Here is a 20,274-nt window from a genome sequence, read left to right as displayed (position 1 = left end):
CTGGGTTCCACCCCCAATACCACCAAAAAAAAAAAAAAAAAAAAAAGAATTTGTCCACAAGACAAGCAGTCATTGCAGTATGTCAACTAGAAAACATGAGTACTCCCAACTTGTTCCCCCTTGACACCTCTTCCACTATTCTAGGTTTGTTATTTGTGTTACTGAAACAAACACACAAGTGTATGGGCTCAGATCTCATAGCAGGCTCCACTTTTTAGCCTAATGTGTTTGAGGTATGTGATTATAAGATTTTATGTGTAGGCTGCATGAACCAGGGATGCCCATGTCAAATCTTACCTATGGACTCCAGTAACACTCTCCTCGACTATGCCCTTGATTTTCTTAAACATGTTGGGATACTTTTTATAAATCCAGTGAGTAAGATCTCCTCCATCATCCAAGATCTGCAAAAGAAAACATCAGTATTATCATTAGTTATGCCAAAAACCCACGGCTTTAGTGCCCCTCTAGGGGACTGTATCCTAATTTCTTTTCTTTTTCCTCCCTCTTCTCTCCTCTCCTCTTTCTTTCTCTCCTTTCCTCCCTCTCTCTTTTTCTTTTATTTTCTTTTTGCAGTACTGGGAATTGAACTCAGGGGCATTCTACCTCTGAGCTATACCCCAGCCCTATTTTTTTATTTTTTATTTTTGAAACAGGACCTAAGTTGCAGAAGGCCTTATCTTTCTTTCTTGGTACTGGAGACTGAACCCAGGGGCATTCTACCTTCGAGCTATACCCCAGACCTTTTTGGGGTTTGTTTTAAAATAGAATCTTGCTAGGTTGTGAGAGTCTTTTCTTGCTATATTGCTAAGGTTGTCCTCAAACCTGTAATCCTCCTGTTTTAGCTTCCCAAGTACTGGGATTATAGGCATGAGCCACCATGCTCAGCAAATTTTTTTTCTTCAGTACTAGGGATGAAACTCAGGGTCCTCAAACATGGTAGGCAAGTACTGTACCACTGAGTTATGTCCCTAATCATTATGTCCCAGTTTCTAATTACTAATGTACAGATATTTCAAATTTCCCATATAGTTATGCAAAAAAATTTAAAGTCAGTGCTAATATGGTAATCTGCCAAATAATCGTTATACTCAAGTAAAAGACAATGAGGGGTGAAGGGCCAGTTGTCATTCTCACAGTCAAATGACCCTCCCACAAGTCACACCAACTATAGTTATACGCAGAAATGCAATGAGGATTTTCTTATGGATTGATAGTATCTAGACCACTAGTTCTTGGATCTACTGTAGATATTCAGAAAGCCTAAACATGATATGGATGGTTTCTGTTGGTTAAATTCAGGACTTTAAATATATTAAAGGAAAGCTTAGTTTAAATAAAAGGATGGATAATTAGTTTCCCTCCTTCTCAGAACAATGGCTTATAAAACTGTATTTGTTAATCCTTTCCTTCTCCCAAAGTACAGGCACTCTCCCACCCAATACGTCAGACAGCACTGAAGGGTTTTGCCTAGCACAACCTCACACTCTGCAGAAACCAAATTAAAAATAACCAGGGAACCGTGCAGCATGTAGGTGTGCAAGCAGGCCTCTGAACAGCTCATCACTATTTCAGGTTGGGATTAAAGATGAACACAATGCTGTGCCCACTGGAGCGTTCATCAAAAATGAAAAGTGTCTGAATTATAAATAAGCTAAAGACCAGCTTAGAATACCATCAGGCGTGAGGCTGGGGGCCTTCAGCTCTTCACTGGACTGGTAGAAGTGCATGCCAGGACCTTCCAAACTTCTCTGCCCATCTGCCTGGAAAGTCCTCTGGGAAATGAGCTGCCCTCTGCTGGCATGGACCCATTCTTCACATCAACCCCCAAGTGCCCCAAACGCCCTCCTGGACCCCAGAGGACACAGACACCCCAGCCTCGTGGCTACCATCTTATCTGTTTCCTTCTACCCCTGCTATTGATCTGTTTTCTCTGACTCAATCAAATTCTGCTTGAGAGCAGAGACCAAAGTAGGACTCTCATGAAGACACATACCCACATTGCATACTGCAAGCAGAAGCCCTCAGAACTGAGACCCTAAGAAACCAACAGGATTTTCTGCGTTCCTCTCTTTCTGTATGTATGGCATTCCATGGAGTTTTCCCTTAAAACCATCATAGAGAAAGGGACTGAATATTGGAAACTATGTGTGGTCAGACCCACTATTCTCATCTACTTTCCCCATTTTTTTTTTCCAGTACTGGGGATGGAACCCAGAGGCATTCTACCTCCGAACTACACACCCAGCCCTGTTTTTATTCTTTATTTTGAAACAGGGTCTCACTGAGTTGCAGAGGGCCTCAATAAGTAACCGAGGCTAGCTTCGAACCCAGATCTTCCTGTCTCAGCCTCCTAAATTCTGGGATTGCAAATGTGCACCACAACACCCAGTTTATCTTTTCCCTTTTCTTGTGTGTGTGTGGTACTGTAGATTGAACCCAGGAGCATTCAACCTCCGAGCTATACCCCAGCTCTATTTTTTATTCTTTATTTAAAACAGGGTCTCACTGAGTTGCAAAGGGCCTCACTCTCACTAAGTAGCTGAGGCTATCCTCAAATCACGATGCTTCTGTGTCAGCCTCACATGCTGGGATTATAAGTATAGGCCACCACAGCCAGCCTTACTTGTCCCTTTTAACAAAGGTATGTGATACAAGCTGGTAGTTGCTAGCCCTAATATTTACATAATGAATGCAGTCCATAATTTTACCCATGACATTCTTTTTTTGGGAGGACAGGTATTGGAAGTTGAACCTACAGGCATTCTACCTCCAAGCTGCACCCCCAGCCTATTTTGTTTTTTATTTTGAAACAGGGTCTCAGTAATTTGCTGAGGAACCTTGCTAAGTTGCTGAGGCTGGCCTTGAACCTACAATCCTCCTGTCTCAGCCTCCCAAGTACTGGGATTACAGACATGTGCCATCATGCCTGGCTTCCATGTAATTCTATCAGAAAATTCTGGTCATCAGGGAATCTTCTGAGACTGAAAAGAAAGGAAAATTATCAGATCTTGACAGAACCCAAAGAGGTATGGGTTCTATTTTCTGGGGTGACAACTCTTTTTGTCCTTACATAACTTTCTTCATTAACTTTCCCAGCAATTTTTGCTGGCTCCACAGTTTGCAGAAGTTCTCTGGGTTCAATCCTATATCCTCCCTGTGTTCATGACTAAAAAAATGAGTGTTTTATTCCCAAGAGAAACCTCCTGGCGTACCGTTAGCGCCTGCCACTCATCCTCCCTCCTGTCACTGTTAAAATTGCTGGAATGAGCTGACTCATCTTAGGGCCATTGCCATACACCCCTGGGATATGAACGCTTTAACCCAGCTCCCTCAAACCAGGACTCAGTGCCATGTGACCTGGAGACAGAATCCAAAAGAGGCTACTTCTCTGCTGGGTCCAGGCAAGGCCTGCTCTGCAGTCTCTAGTGGCAAACAATGGTTTCTTTTTTTGGTCGATTCTCTAATTTCTCCCCTACCAACATGCAGAAATGTTTGCAAAGCAGAAGTGCCTCATACTTTGTGCAGCTTTCTGCCTCTCTGTGAATCTAACGTGCTCCCAGCCTTCAAGATTTGATCTTTTAAAAAGCAAACAGTCGAGCATGGTGCCACATGCCTATAATCCCAGTACTGGAGAGGCTGAGACAGGAGGTTTGAGGACAGCCTCAACAAGTAGTGAAACGCTCATCAATCTAGGGAGACCTTGTTTCAAAATAAAAATAAAATAGGCTGGCCGGGCGTGGTGGCGCACGCTTGTAATCCCCGCGCTTGGGAGGCAGAGACAGGAGGATCGCGCAGGTTCGAAGCCAGCCGCGCGCTGGCTTAGGAGACCCTGTTTCCAAATAAAAATGTAAAAATAGGTCTGGGAGTGTAGCTCGGAGTTAGAAGGGCTTCCAGGAACCCCAGTACCACACACACACACACAAAAAAGGCTGGGGGTGTAGTTTGGGGGTAGAATGCCCCAGGGTTCAATCCCCAGTACCCCTTTCTCTCTATGTCTGTCTGTCTGTCTGTCTGTCTGTCTGTCTGTCTGTCTGTCTGTCTGTCTCTCTCTCTCTCTCTCTCACACACACACACACACACACACACACACACACACACACACAGTTGAAGCAAAAGCAAAAATTTCAAAACATTGCCTGGCCATCTCTTTTAAGATGGGAAATGAATAAAGAGAAGAAGCCAGGCATGGTGGCGCATGCTTGTAATCCCCGCACTTGGGAGGCTGAGACAGGAGGATCGCACGGGTTCGAAGCCAGCCTCATCTACTTAGTGAGGCTCTCAGCAACTTAGTGAGACCCTGTTTCCAAATAAAATATAAAGTGGGTCTGGGAGTATAGCCTGGAGGTAGAAAGCCTCTGGGTTCCACTCCCAGTACCATACACACACACACACACACACACACACACAAAAAAAAAAAAAAAAAAAAAAAAAAAAAGAATAAAGAGAAGAAAATTGAACATGGAAATGGGAGCTCTTCAGGTACACCTCGAACTCAGTCCCTAGATTCTAGATGGAAAGGCTCAATACCTCAGGAGCACTGGGTGTTTTTGTGGTTGTTATTTGGGGGGGCAGTGGCAGGGGTGGAGTGCAGCATCCTGGCTTGTTAACCAGCTGTGCATGAATCTCTAGCAGCAGTTCAGTGTTACTGATGAACAGGAATGCTTCCAAAGTCAGCTCCGATAGTTAGGGTGCTTTGAAGTCATTATAAGAGGTTCAATACTCTTGGGGTATTCTAAACAGAAACACTGAGTAGGAAGCCCAGGTAGGTACATCATCAGATAGAAATGGAACCATTTTCTTTCTTTCCTGTTGGGAAACCCTCTCTTAAGCCACAGTCTCCTTCCAGCCCCATAGAACTGCTTCAGCAGAAATCTGACCCACCATGTTTGGCTGCCAGCCCTCCACATTCACACATCTGTCAATGCACCACCAGAAATCATCTTCTGACTCCCCTTTCCACGCAAAGACAGGAAATCCTACAAAAAAGAAACAAAGAGAAATCATTAAAGGCCAAGAAAAGGGCTGACTCTCAAATTTTGGCAAGAAGTGCTGTTTTCTCCTGCATTCCAAACTCTCTCGTTCTGTTCTGTCCTGTGGATGGACCATCTTCACTACCCGGCACTGCCTCCAACCCCTTTATCCATTCCTTGGTCTTCAGTCATTACTCTGTTGCTAGCCCAAAGAAGACAGGCAACACAGATTAAGAGTATGATGGTTCCTAAAAATATGACTAAGGGGAAAAGAAGAAACCAGAAATAAGTTCTTCTCGGCCCAGACAAATTGGCACTCTCTCCACTTCCCTCCCAGCTACACTTTATCTCTCCTGCTTCAGTACTTTAGTCATCCCGCCTTCCTCATCAAGAGAACGCTCATGCTCTTCTCCATCTGCTAAAGGGTCTGCTTCATGTCATAGCCCAGCTAAGTGCCATGTTCCCAGGGAAACCTGGTTAACCCAGCTGGAAGTACATGCTCAAGGCAGCTGAACTTTTCTAAGTCTGTTGTTTGTGTAATCAATATAAATGTATGATGAGTTGTGATTTTATCATATATACATCCTTATATTATCATTATTTTTGTAAGTGCATTACCTCTTCTCCTACAATATATGATTCTTTTTATTATTATTATTTTTATTTTCTGCGGGTCTGGGGATGGAACCCAGGGGCATTCGACCTCCAAGCTACACCCCCTGCCCTATTTTTTATTCTTTATTTTGAAACCGGGTCTCACTGAGTTGCAGAGAGCCTCACTAAGTAGCTGAGGCTGTCCGCGAACCGCGATCCTCCAGTCTCAGCCTTCCGAATGCTGGGATTACAAGCGTGCGCCACCACGCCCAGCTTACAATATATGTTTCTGGAGGGTAAATATATTTCCTCCTTCTTGTTGTTGTTATTATTATTTGCAGTACTGGGGATCGAACTCAGTGCTACTCTACCACTGAGCCACATCCCCAGGCCTCACTAAGTAGCTGAGGCTGTCCGAGAACCGTGATCTCCCTGTCTCAGGCTCTCAAGTACTGGAATTACAAGGTGCACCACCATACCTGGCTAGGGTACATCATTATTATTATTATTATTATTATTATTATTATTATTATTTTCAGTACTGGGATTGAACACAGGGGCATTCTACTTCTGAGGTACACCTCAGTCCTATTTTTTTCCCTTTATTTTGAACAGGGTCTCATTAAGTTGTAGAGGGCCTCACTAAGTAGTTCGAGGCTAGCCATGAACTGCAATCCTCCTGTCTCAGCTCTCAAGTACTGGAATTACAAGCATGCACCACCACACCTGGCTTTTTAATTTTTTTTTTTTTGAGATAGTTTCACAAAATTTCCAGGCTGGACTTGAACTTGAGATCCTCCTAACTCAGCTTTCTGAGTTGACGAGATTATGGGCATGAGCCACTGTACTTGGCCTCATTTGTCTTTTTATTTTTTATAGTAAGTCAATAAGGATTATTATTATTATTATTATTATTAGTAGTAGTAGTAGTAGTAATAGTAATACTGGGGATTAAAACCAGGGTGTTCTAACTTTGGGCTATACCTCTAGCCCGTTTTATATAATTTATTTATTTATTTATTTATTTATTTATTTATTTATTTTATTTTTGTGGTTCTGGGGATGACCTCCGAGCTACACCCTCTGCCCTACATTTTATTCTTTATTTTGAAACAGGGTCTCACTAAGTTGTGCAGGACCTCACTAAGTAGCTGAGGCTGTCTGCAAACCACGATCCTCAGGTCTCATCCTCCCGAATGCTGGGATTACAAGCATGCACCACCACTATATATGTTTTATTTTGAAACAGGGTCTTGCTAAATTGCTAAGGCTGGCCTCAGACCTGCATTCTCCTGTCTCAGCCTCCCAAGTACTAGGATTACTGGCGTGTGCCGTTGCACCTGGCTAAAGTTTTTATTTCATTTTGTTTTTTGAAGTATGGGGGATAAGACTCAGAGGCATTCATTCTATTTTTTATTTTTTTATTTTTTTTGGTGGTAATGGGGGTGGAACCCAGAGGCTTTCTATCTCCGGGCTATACTCCCAGACCTTTATTTTATTTTATTTGGAAACAGGGTCTCACTAAGTTGCTGAGAGCCTCACTAAGTAGCTGAGGCTGGCTTCGAACCTGCGCGATCCTCCTATCTCAGCCTCCCAAGCGCGGGGATTACAAGCGTGCGCCACCACGCCCAGCCCTATTTTTTAATTTTTAATTTTTTGTGGTGCTAGGGATTGAACCCAAAGGCATTCTACCTTGGAGCTACACCCTGAGCCCTATTTTATTTTTTATTTTGAAACAGGGTCTTGCTAAGTTGCTGAAGTTGGCTTTGGAACTGGTGATTTTCCTGTCTCAGCCTCCCAAGTACTGGGATTATAGATGAGTGCCACCATACCTGGCTAAGTCAGGGGTAGTCTACTCCCAGCCTTTTTATTTTTTATTTTGAAACAGGGTCTTTCTAGGTTGCTGAGGTTGGCCTAAAACCTGGATCCTATGTCTCAGCCCCTCAAATACTGGGTATATTATTACAGGTATGGACTGCTACAACTAGCTTCAATAGAATTTGTTGGAAAAAAAAAAAAAAAAAGAAACGAGCCAGGCATGGTGGTGCACGCTTGTAATCCCAGTACTCGGGAGGCTGAGACCTGAGGATCGCGGTTCGCGGACAGCCTCAGCTAATTAGTGAGGCCCTCTGCAACTCAGTGAGACCCGGTTTCATAATAAAGAATAAAAAAAATAGGGCAGGGGGTGTAGCTCGGAGGTTGAATGCCCCTGGGTTTCATCCCCAGACTCAAAAAAAAAAAAAAGAAAGAAATGATACATACAATTCACTGGGTCTATTCATTTCATATTTCTGTACTTTTATCATATGTCCATCAATCAAATCTTATAAATAAATGAATATTAATGAAAAGATAAATGAAATGCCAACACCACAAGCAAAAGGAGAGCCCTGCACACTCTACGGGGCTTTCCCAGGAGCTCTGAAGCAAGTGTTTGGTACCTGATCTGTGCATGAGAGCGTGCCAGAGTGAAGGCAGGAAGCTCGAAAGGTACAAGTTTCTCTATTTCTTTTATCCTTCAAATATCAGTGTTTACTGTGATCAGCTATTAATGTGCTGGGTCAAGTCCTCTTTACTGCTGAAGCAGAAATACCAAACATTAAATCAGGGCAAACTACTTGTTGGAAAACTAGCAGGGCCACAAAACGGTGGCTGAAGAATGTATTAGCTCTCTAACCCACATTACCTTAGACATACCTCAAAGAAAAGCACAAATAATGAGATACTATTATACAGAGGCAGATGTTTGCCAACTATAAAACAATTTTAACTCCATCATGTTGACAAGAGAAGCCTAGAAAGAGAGTAAACACATCAAGAATAGGGGCACAGGCCTGCAATCCTAGTTCTTGGGAGGCTGAGACAGGAGGATCACAGGTTTGAGAATAGCTTCAGCAACCCAGTGAGACTCTGTTTCCAAACAGAAAATAAACGGGGGGCAGGATGGAGCTTGGAGGTAGAATGACTGTGGGTTCAATCCCTAGTACCAAAAATAATAACTAAAAGCCGGGTGTGGTAGTGCATGCTTGTAATTCCAGTACTTGGGAAGCTGCAACCAGAGGATCACAGGTTCAAGGCCAGCCTCAACAACTTAGTGAGGCCCTTCATCACTTAATGAGAAAGACCCTGTCTCAAAAATAAATAAATAAATAATAATAACAATAATAATAATAAATAATTAAGATTAAAAGGGCTGGGAGTGTAGCTCCGTGATAGAGTGTTCCTGGGTTCAATCCCCAGTAACCACCCCTTCCACACATAAGAGTAGGAACCCATTTTTTGCAGGATTCTTTATTATCAACCTTCCCTAAAGATCTTTTTTTGGGGTACTGAGGATTGAACCAAGAGCATTCTACCTCTGAGCTACATCTTCAGCCCTATTTGATTTTCTATTTGGAAACAGGATTTTACTACGTTGCTGAGAGCCTCACCAAGTTGCTGAGGCTGGCTTCAGACCTGTGATCCATCTGTCTCAGCCTCCCAAGCACTAGGATTACATACGTGAACCACCTTGCCTGGGTCCTTAAAGATTTATATAGATACAAGAGAACGAGAGTCATGTTAGCCAAAGACATAGAGAACAGTCAAAAGATCTTACCACTTTCTGCTAGAGCAGCAGCCACTTCATTGAGCGTGGAATAGATGTTGCAGGCAGCCCATCGGCACTGTGCCCCCAGGGCGCCCAGAGTTTCCATCAGCACCTGTATTGAAGACAAGGCAGGGGATGAACACGTCTGCACCAAACTGGTCAAGGAGGTTAAGTTTATGTTTTGTTTTGTTTTTTCTCCAGTACTCGGGATAGAACCCAGGGGCATTCTACCTTCGAGCCACACCCCCAGCCCTATTTTTTTATTCTTTATTTTGAAACAGGGTCTTATTGAGTTATCAAGGGCCTCACTAAGTAGCTGAGGCTGTCCATGAACCTAGATCTTCCTGTTTCAGCCTCCCAAATGTTGGGATTACCAGTGTGCGCCACCACGCCGGGCTCTGAAGTTTATATATTTGACAATGAGACACTCCATCAAGAATAATTCAGACTAATAACCTTCAAATTGTGCTCTACAAAACTTCTTCAGGGGTTGGGGATGTGGCTCATTGGTAAAGTGCTTGCCAAGCATGTACAAGGGCCTGAATTTGATCCCCAGCACTGAAAAAAAAAAGAAAGTGCAAGAGAAAGAAGTCCACAGAGCAGAGCCTCTTCAGCATTCGGAGCGGAGGGCAAGAGCTCCCGCTGAGCCCTGTGCTTTGAGCTTAGTATGTTGTTTGTGCTTTGAGCTTAGTATGTTGAGCTTAGTAACCAAATGAAGGATTTGATAGCCAAAATAGTTTATAGGAAACAAAGACTTACAGTTCTGCTTCTGCTTAGGATGTAGAAAGCAGAAGCGTCCACCATAACAAGAAAAGGCCGAATAGTCTAGAGTCATGCTGCAGCCCATCACAGAGCAAAGGCCACCAGAGGACTGGGCTCCAGCGTAATAAATCTTTTTTAGCAGAGAGGGAGGGTTGTGTTGCTTCTGGCAGAGCGTGGAGGAAGGGTGGCTGCCTAACAAGAAGGTTAACAAAAAATCAGGTAGAGCCAGGGATGGTGGCACATGCTTATAATCCCAGCACTCAGGAGGCTGAGACAGGAGAACCCGCAGTTCGGGGATAGCCTCAGCTACTACTTAGTGAGGCCATTTGCAACTCAGTGAGACCCTGTTTCAAAATTAAAAATAAGAAAAAAAAATAGGGCTGGGGGTGTAGCTCGAAGGTAGAATGCCCCTGGGTTCCATCCCCAGTACCACACACACAAAACAAAAAGTAGAATTAATTTAATTAAAGGTTAATTTTTTAAAAAGCCTGTCATCTAGAATTTCTGGTAGCCCCGGCTAGGGACTGCCAGAAATCTATAAGGAGATTTCACACTTACAGGCCAGCTCTTTTCGAGGGGCTGGCACCCAGTGCTCACAAGAAGGATGAGGGGCAGGGAGCTGATGGCTGTGCTCAGGAACAGGCATGAAACTTGGGCCCTTCCCTACACTGCTCTCTTGGAAAGCAAAAGCCTCAAGCTGTAAGATTAGGAATGGCGCCTGCCATCTGGGACCAGGGAAAGATCTGCTCCAGGGGAGGGCTGAAGCAAAGACTCTGCTCCTTGGAGAGCAGCAGAAACAGTCTGGAGCGCAGGACAGGTCACTGATATGATGGAAAGATCTGCTACCCTTCCAGCTCTCCAGGAGGGACAGAAGAGTATCTTCTGTGCAAGATCTGCCACCGGTACGAGGCAAAGCTGGCTGCCACCTTTCAACGTTTGGTTCCATTTTTAGTCTCTTGCCTTTATTTTTTAATCTAAAGAAATTTCTAAATTCCCACAACTAGATTCTTGAATTTTTCAAACATAACAATGACATTTAGACCACCTACAAAGCAATATAAATTAACTACAAAGAAAAGTATTTGGAACTAACAATATAAGAACTCAAGAGTAAAGCTGTTGGCTCTCAGGGCTCAAATGGTGATGAAGATAAGGAGGAGGAGGAGGAGGACAGAGTGCAGAAGTTGTTTAACTTCACTTCAAATCATTACATTTAGAAGGAACAGCTATAGAATCAGGTTAGAAAAACTAGGGAGCCGGGCGTGGTGGCACACACTTATAATCCCAGGACTTGGGAGGCTGAGACAGGAGGATCACACAGGTTCGAAGCCAGCCTCAGCTACTTAATGAGGCTCTCAGCAATCTAGTGAGACCTGTTTCCAAATAAAAATATAAAATAGGTCTGGAAGTATAGCCAAGTGGTAGAATGCCCCTGGGTTTCATCCCCAGTACCACAAAAAAAAAAAAAAGAAAAAATGAAAAAGAAAAAAAAAAAGTAAAACTAGGGAAACACACCTAAAAATACAAAAATTAATCCATGTCTAATTAGAAAAATGAATGAGAAAGTTATCTATGATAGTTATTTCTGGAGTATGAGGTGATAAGACTTTGTTTTTCTACATTATATACTGTGGTAATGTTTGAGTACTATAAATTGAATATGAATATATAATCAGAAAAACAGATTAAAAACAAAAGAAAGTAGGCCAGGCGTGGTGACACACGCTTGCAATCCCAGCATTTGGGAGGCTGAAACAGAAGGATCATGCAGGTTTGAAGCCAGCCTCAGCTACTTAGTGAGGCCCTTTGCAACCCAGTGAGACCCTGTTTTCAAAATAAAGAATAAAAAATAGGGCTGGGGATGTAGCTCGGAGGTAGAAGGCCCCTGGGTTCCATTCACAGTAAAAAAAAAAAAAAAAAAAAAAAAAAAAAAAAAAAAAGAAAGAAAGAAAGAAAGAAAGAGAGAAAGAAAGAGAGTATGGTGGCATATACCTGTAATCCCAGTATTAAGGTGGCTAAGTCAGGAGGGTCACAGATTTGAGGACAGCCTCAGTAATTTAGCAAGGATCTCATCAACTTAGTGAGACCCTGTTTCAAAATAAAAAATTTTAAAGGGCTGGAGGTATAGTCCAGAGGTAGAATGCCCCCCTCCAGGTTCAATTCCAAGTGACACACACACACACACACACACACACACACACACACACACACCCCACATATGCCCACACACGCAAAACACTTATAATTTCTTAAGGAAAAAATGTAGGGTAGAAACAATGAAATAAAACTGTTAAATTAATAGTGATTAGTAATAAAGAAAAAATAGAGAGGGAATCCTTAGGGTGGTAATGTTGAGTGAGCCTGGGGGTAAAAACAAACTCGACCTAACTTAGCAACATGAGACACTGAAGAAGCACTTACTATTTTAAGCCACCATGTCTCATGTCCTTGACTGAGGAGGCCCAAAAAAGGTTTCAAGAGGATTTCTGCCTCAATTCATTAGTATGTAGTTCCAAAGAGAGATAGCTTTTCAATTTGCTATATTCATTTGGGGCAGTCAACGTATTCTTCCTCAGAGAACATGTAACCCAGAAAGGTCTGTGTGAAGACAGAAGCTGCCTGTGTCTCCAGGAGGCTACCGTCCTTAGGATGTGACCACGTGAGAATGTGCTTAGGAAGAGTCAGTCTTTTGAAAGTTGATCTAGCCATATAGATGACTCAGATCTTACAGATCCTGAGAGACTTGAGGCCGTTTCCCAATACACCAGTGTCCCTGTAGTGGTCTTGATAGGGTTGACAACTCAGTATTGATTACATCTTTCATGATGACTCAAAAGAGGAGATTTGACACATGTAGGGACATTTTTGGTTGCCACACTGACTGGGAGGGCAGTGCTGCTGGCATTTACTGGGTGGGGCCAGGGATCTGGACATTCTGAAATGCAGGACAGCCACTTAGAGCAAACTGCCAATCTAGTATAATTTTCAAATGTCCCAGAAAAGGTTCACACAAGTAAATAAAATTCTATAATTTTCAGAGTTTAGAACCTAATTCTACTTTTCACATTAGCAAAAATTATTTCTCTAGTTTTAATACAAAACAATAGTAATCTTTCCAGCAATGCAACAGTTGTGTAAATTGGGAGAAAACTCATACTTTTCATTGTAGTTATCATTTAGAAATTTACAAAAAGTTGCTTACTGTTTCAGAAAATCATAAAATTTGGTAATGCTGCTCTGATGCTCTGGAACCAATGACATACTCTATCTCTCTTTATATGAAGCACTCCCATTCAAATATTGCTATGAGTGCTGGGCATACTGGGACACGCCTGTGGTCTCACTACTTGTGAGGCTGAGACAAGAGAATCACAGGTTTGAGATCAGCCTCAGCAACTTAGACTCTTAGCAACGTAGTTGAGACCCTGTTTTCAAATAAAAAATAAAAAAGGGCGGGGATGTAGCTCAGAGATAGAAGACTCCTGGGTTTAATCCCTAGCACCACCACCACTACTACTACTATTACTGCTAATAATAATAATGATAATAATAATAATGCTATAAGTATAAATAGCTGACTATTCTACTATAGAATACTACCACTAATGATAATAATGATGAATAAGTATAAATATCTGACTATTCTACTATAGTTCTGCCCAAACACTTACATATTGAAATAAGTTTCTATTGTAGAATACTTTTCTTTAATTCTTGTTTCATATTTCAGTTAAGATTTTATATTGAGACTTCCGGGAAGATGGCGACCGAGAAAAGCGGGGCTTAAGAGTCCCGCTAACAACCAATCTCCATTACCACAAAAAGAGCGCCTTTCATAGCCAGAAAACACCATCACCAGAAAAACAAAAAAAACCACCAGGCTCCAGAGAGAAAGTGGACTGAGAACAGAGCTCAGGGCCACAGAGGAGACACACGAGCCCGAGGACGCGGCAGCAGCGCCATACTGCCGGCGGCAGCGGCGAACTCAACAGACGGCTACAGCAAGCCAGGTGAGCCGCTGCGGAACAGCCAGGCGGGATCTTTTGGCGCAGACAGCATTTAAAGCTCCCAGTGGCTGAGCTCAGCACACGCTGCAGGGATTCAGAGTGGAAATCAAAACCAGAGAAGAAAAAATACACCAGCCTCATGGCCGAGGGCGTGGCAGAGGCGCCATATTGCCACTGGCGGCGGCAGCAGCAGTGAATTCACCGAGTCCAGTACAGCTACATCTGCGTACTCAAGAACAGTGAGTCAAATTGCGGGCCACAGAGGAGAAATCGCAGTATTGGGCCTCCTGGGACTTGACCCAGTGAGGGAGTGGTGGTGGCAGAGATATCACACCATAGGAGAATGTGCAACCTGGCACCCCCCATAGTTTAAAGCAGCCTCTATCGACTCTCTGGGTCGGAGACTCTGTGATACAACCCAGTAAAGGAGTAGTGGGGTCTGAGATAATACAGACTCGAGATCCAGAGCACCTTAAGTGAAGCCATAGTGACCCAAGGGAAGAACCCAGAGAAGGCACAAACCTCCGAAATCATGGGAAAGAGGAATAACACTGGAGTAATGAATGTGCACAACCCCACAACATCAGAACCTGATAAAACAGAAAATCAGAGATTTCTAGAAGATCAAATCACGAAAATAACTGTAGAAATAATAGAGGTGCTTCGAAAAGAACTCAGAGAGAGCCAAAAAGAGATAAAGGATGCAATTAATGAAGTAAAGGCCTCAATTCAAAGCACAAACAACCGATTAGACCACATGGAGAACAGAATCTCGCTCTTAGAAGATGAGCAATCCAAAAATGAATGCATAGTTTCTAATCTAGAAAAAGATATCCAACAGCAGGAATCTGACATTGAAGAAATATGGGCCCATCTTAAGAGAGCTAACCTAAGAGTAATTGGAATAGAGGAGGGAAAAGAAAGTGATACCAAAGGGATCAACAATCTCTTCAAGGAAGTAATAGCAGAAAATTTTCCAAATATAGAGCAAGAGGTTGATACACAGATACAGGAAACTTATAGAACTCCCTTTAGACAGGATCCGAGAAGAGGATCCCCACGCCATATAATTGTCAAAATGACCAATGTGGAAGCCAAGCAGAGAATCTTAAAGGCAACAAAAACAAAGGGCCAAGTGACATTCAGAGGCAAACCAATTAGAATCACTCCAGACTTCCCAAACCAAGTCATGAGAGCCAGAAGGGCTTGGAGTAACATATTCCAAACTCTGAAAGAAAACAACTTCCAGCCAAAAATTTCCTACCCAGCAAAACTTTCTATCAAATTAGATGGAGAAATAAGAAGCTTCCATGACAAACAGAAACTGAAGGAATTTATGTCTTCAAAACCAGCGCTAGAGAAAATACTCAAAGAGATTAACTACAAAGAAGAAATAGGTAACACTCACCAGAACCAGAGAAACAAGAGTTTCCATCCAACAGACAACTAAGATTGGTTATCTGTGGAGATTCATTATTTATGTTAGTCTTTTACCTATCTCTAAGTTGTATTGTTTGCCTTTATTGTTGTTAATTTTTAGGATTTCTAGTTGGAATATTAATATACCTTCAGATATAGCATTTGGAAATATTTTATCCCATTCTATTAGTAACTGTTAACTCTGTTTACATTGTCTTTGGATATACAATATTTTCTTTTATTTTTTAGGGAGTTTGTATATTCTTCTGTTGCCTGTGCCATTGAAATCATATCCAAGAAATCACTGCCAATTTCAATGTTGTGAGGTTTTATGACCCAGATTTTCTCCTAAAAGTTTATAGTCTTAAGATTTATATTTAGGTCTTTTATCTATTTTGAGTTAATACTTGTATATGGGATTAGGTAAAGGTCCAATTTTATTCTTTTCCATGTAATTATTATTTTTCAACAATATTTAGTTAAAAGATTATTATTTCCACCACCAAATGTTCGTGGAAACCTTGTCAAAAATAACTTGACAATATAGGGAAGAATTTAGCTCTAGGCTTGTATTTAACTCCAATGGTCTATATATCTGCCTTTAGAACAGTACTACAGTGTTTCAATTATTGTAGCTTTATATGGTTTGAAATCAGAAAATATATATCTGCTTGCTTTGTTCTTTTTCAAGATTGTTTTGGGTATCTAGAATTCATATTCCATATTAGGATAGATTTTTTTCTGAAAAATAAATATATAAATATATGATAGTTTCACCTAAAAAAACAGAAAAAAATATGCTCTAGTAAGAAAGAAAGCAAAAAGAAATATTGAAATGCTATCTTTAAATCATCAAACACTTGGTATCAGACAAATGAAACTGTTATGTGAGATTATCATTTTTAATTTTGGATAAATTGCTATAATACTAGATGTCAACCACTAAGCCAAGCATGGGAGGGAGGGATGGGGAGAGAATGGGGTGGGGATCGGGTGGGGGCTGACTGGGCGATGTGTGCATGTATGTCTACAAAAGTTTGTATCCCACTATGATGTATGAATACAGTGCACCAATAAAAAAAATTTTAAAAAAGAAAAAAAAAGATTTTATATTGATTTTTTAAAAAATTATATGTCCCTAGATATGGTAAATCAAGATAATTCATTTCAAGATAATTCAGGGGCACTGAAAATATTTTATTTTTTGGTACTAGGGATTGAATTTAGGAAAATTCTATCTCTAAGCTACACTCCCAGCACTTTTTATTTTTTATTTGGAAACAGGATCTTGCTAAATTGCTAAGGCTGCCCTTGAATCCACAATACTCCTGTTTCAGCCTTCCAAGTACTAGGATACAGGCAGGTACCACTATACCTGGTCAAAAAATTTTAATAAACAGGAGACATTAAATCTGCTGAAGGTGAGAACCACTAGTCTAAGCCAATAATGGTGATTCCAGTCACTTGCCAGGCTGGTGCAGGATGGGCATGAGATCGAGCTCTCCTCAAAGAGACACAATGGAGTATGCTGGAAGGTTTCGTGGAGAGGTTTCCTTGCTCTTGGGAGAAGGGAAGAAACCATCCTACATCCTTTTCCTGACAGTTGGTGGTGACTAGAGCAGGTGTAAACACCTTGTCAATGGCTCAAGGATGAAGTCAGAGCACTAGGAGGTAGCTCCAAGAGACACTGAGAGGGGGAGACGGGGCCTGAAACACTGCGTCTGCCTTCCTGCTGAATTTCTTTTAAATTCAAATTTTATTTATTTATTTATTTTTGTGGTACTGGGGATGGAACCCAGGGTCCTTCTACCTTTGCGCTACACCCTCAGCCCTATTTTTTTTTCTTTCTTTTGATACAGGTCTCACTGAGTTACAAAGAGCCTCACTAAGTAGTAGCTGAGGCTGTCCTCGAACTGTGATCCTCCTGTCTCAGCTTCCTAAATGCTGGATTACAAGTGTGTGCCACACTAGCTTGGCTCCCACTAAATTTTTAGATATGTAATAAAATCCATACACACACACACACACACACACACACACACACACACACACACACAAGTCAGGTTGAATCAGGTTTTCTCTTATTTGCAGCTAACAGGCTAATGTAATTCGGGCATGGTGGTGCACACCTGTAATCCTAGTACTTGGGAGGCTGAGACAGGACGATTGCAGTTTTGCGGCTACCTCAGCAACTTACTGAGGTCTTCTGCAACTTAGTGAGACCCTGTTTCAAAATAAAGAATAAAATATAAATTAGGGCTGCACGTGTATTTCAGAGGTATAATGCCCCTGGGTTCTATCTCCAGCACCCCTCACATACACACAGCTAAGGGGTAAGGCGGCCTTGTAGTAAAGACACAGAAGGGAAGATAAGGGAAGCAGTGTAGTACAGCAGAGAAAGACACGCTTGCTTATATTATTATATTTGATGTGAAATCTTTTTCTTTTTTAAATTTCCTTACTGGTGCATTGTAGTCATACATCTTAATGGGGTACAAGATGGTAGAGGAAGACATGCACACATCACTCATTCAGCCCTTCCCCAGTCCCCTCCCCATTCCCTCTCCCTTCCCTCCTCATGTTTGGCCTCCCATGCACTGAGATTACAGGCATGTGCCACCATGCCTGGTTTGATGTTCAAATCTTGATTTTGTGATTTACCTACACTGTTGGAGGCTCTGCTTTCTCGTTTATAAAATGGGAAGAGAAATACCTACTCTGCTTGGTGCTGAGGATTCATGAACTCGTTCAGCTGTTAACCTGGTATGGGCATGGTACAAGCACTCAGTAGCTGCTGGTGATTGTTAACTACTGTTTCTAAGAGGAGAAAGAAAAAGGACTTACAGCGGTCTGAGCGGTGATGTGTGTGCAACCCACAATTTTGGCTCCAGCCAAAGGTTTTTCTCCTTGAGCTCTCTTCCTCAAAGCCATCAGTGCAGGCATTTCTGAAAAGGCCCAATGCAAACAGCAATATTAGAGAGGAAGGAATTATAAAGAAAGAAATTTAAAGAAAAACTTGCCCTCTTAAGATCCACCCCATCAGGGTTCTAAATTTTCTTTTTAATGAACTTCCAAGCCAGTGTGGTGGTGCACACCTGTAATCCCAGTACTTGGTAGGCTGAAATAGGAAGATTCCAGTTTTGATATCAGCCTTAACAACATAGTGAGACCTTCAGTAACTTAGCAAGACCCTGTTTAAAAAAAAACAACAAGCCAGGCATGGTGGCACACGCTTGTAATCCCAGCGCTTGGGAGGCAGAGACAGGAGGATTGCGCTGGTTCAGAACCAGCCTCACTGGCTTAAGAGACCCTGTTTCCAAATAAAAAAATATAAAATAGGTCTGGGAGTGTAGCCCGGAGATAGAAGGGCTTCCAGGAACCCCAGTACTGCAAAAAAAAAAAAAAAAAAAACAAAAAAAAAACGAGCCAGGCATGGTGGCGCACACTTGTAATCCCCATGCTTGGAAGGCTGAGGCAGGAGGGTCACATAGGTTCGAAGCCAACCTCACTCAGCTACTTGGTGAGGCTCTTGGCAACTAGGTGAAACCCTATTTTCAAATAAAATATTTAAAAAATAGGTCTGGGAGTATAGACTGGAGGTAGAAAGCCTCTGGGTCCACCCCTAGTACCAGCACCAAAAACAAAACAAAACAAAAACAAAAAAACAAACAAAAAATGGTTGGGCATGGTGGCACACACTTGTAATCCCAGCATGTGGGAGGTTTAGACAGGAGGAATGTGGTTCGAAGCCAGCCTCAGCTATTAGTGAGGACCTCTGCAACTCAGTGAAACCCTGTTTCAAAATAAAGAATAAAAAATAGGGCTGGGTAGAATGCCCCTGGGTTCCATCCCTAGTTCTACAAAAAAAAAAAAAGAACAGGAGGATCGCGCAGGTTCGAAGCCAACCTCAGCTACTTAGTGAGGCTTTCAGCAACTTAGTGAGACCCTGTTTCCAAATAAAATATAAAATAGGTCTGGGAGTATAGCCCGGAGGTAGAAAGCCTCTGGGTTCCACCCCTAGTACCACCAAAAAAAAAAAAAAAAAAAGAGAAAAAGGGCCGAGAGTGTAACTCAGAGGTAACATGTCCCTGGGGGTTCAATATCCAGTACAAAATTAATAAATAATAATAATAATAATAATAATTAATAATAATAACAACAACAACAACGATAGGCTTTCAGAGACAAATGCTCCGAGGTTCCGACTCCCGAGTGCCAGTCCTCACCCAAGAGTTCTTTCTAGAGCCACTAGAGCCCACTCCCCGCCCAGTGTTGGCTGGGCTTAGACTCTTTTGTCCTAGGTATCCTTCAGGATCACACTGAAATTTCAACAAGCTACCAGAAGACTCCAGATGTACAAAAGGCCCAGGCAGGTGGAGAAGGAGAAGGGGCTTGTTTTCTTTACCTTGTTCTGCAATTTCAATTTCTCTCCGTCCAAACTCTGCCTGTTTGATGTTCTTGACACAGAAGTCGCTGCTGCCCTTGGAGTTCTTTTGCTGCTTGTCCCTGGGGGATGTCTCATCATCAGAGCTGTCTGTATATGAAGCCGCTGGAATGACAGAAGGAAGGAAAAAACCCTCAGGAAAAAGAAAAAGGAAGAAAAAAAAGACTTCCTCTACAATTCTAAATAGTGGAGAGAACTGAGGCTTTTTTTTTTTTTTTTTTTTTTTTTTTTGGTGGTACTGGGGTTCCTGGAAGCCCTTCTACCTCCGGGCTACACTCCCAGACCTATTTTTACATTTTATTTGGAAACAGGGTCTCCTAAGCCAGCGCGCGGCTGGCTTCGAACCTGCGCGATTCTCCTGTCTCTGCCTCCCAAGCGCGGGGATTACAAGCGTGCGCCACCACGCCCGGCGAACTGAGTGAGGCTTTAAAGTCCTTAGCACCGCACAGATTTGCACCTTTGGTTAGCACCTAAGAACCATGGAGC

At 42.2% G+C, this 20,274-nt stretch overlaps 1 protein-coding gene across 1 annotated transcript in view; it reads right to left on the bottom strand.

Moving 5' to 3' along the window:
* The window catches only part of AHCYL2 (adenosylhomocysteinase like 2), a gene marked incomplete at both ends in the record, with an annotated part of 216,821 nt that overhangs the window by 28,367 nt on the left and 168,180 nt on the right, over positions 1-20,274 (bottom strand). Inside the window, 5 exons of the mRNA XM_080701226.1 lie at positions 298-404; positions 4,885-4,979; positions 9,166-9,268; positions 18,189-18,289; positions 19,750-19,893. Of these exons, the coding sequence (XP_080557352.1) occupies positions 298-404; positions 4,885-4,979; positions 9,166-9,268; positions 18,189-18,289; positions 19,750-19,893 (550 nt within the window). The remainder of the gene's footprint in view (positions 1-297; positions 405-4,884; positions 4,980-9,165; positions 9,269-18,188; positions 18,290-19,749; positions 19,894-20,274) is intronic.

This window comes from Muscardinus avellanarius (assembly GCF_963383645.1).
Source record: "Muscardinus avellanarius genome assembly, chromosome: 9".
Taxonomy (NCBI): Eukaryota; Metazoa; Chordata; class Mammalia; order Rodentia; family Gliridae; genus Muscardinus; species Muscardinus avellanarius.
Note: the sequence above shows the minus strand (reverse complement) of the source record. Positions and strands in the feature narration are given on the sequence as shown.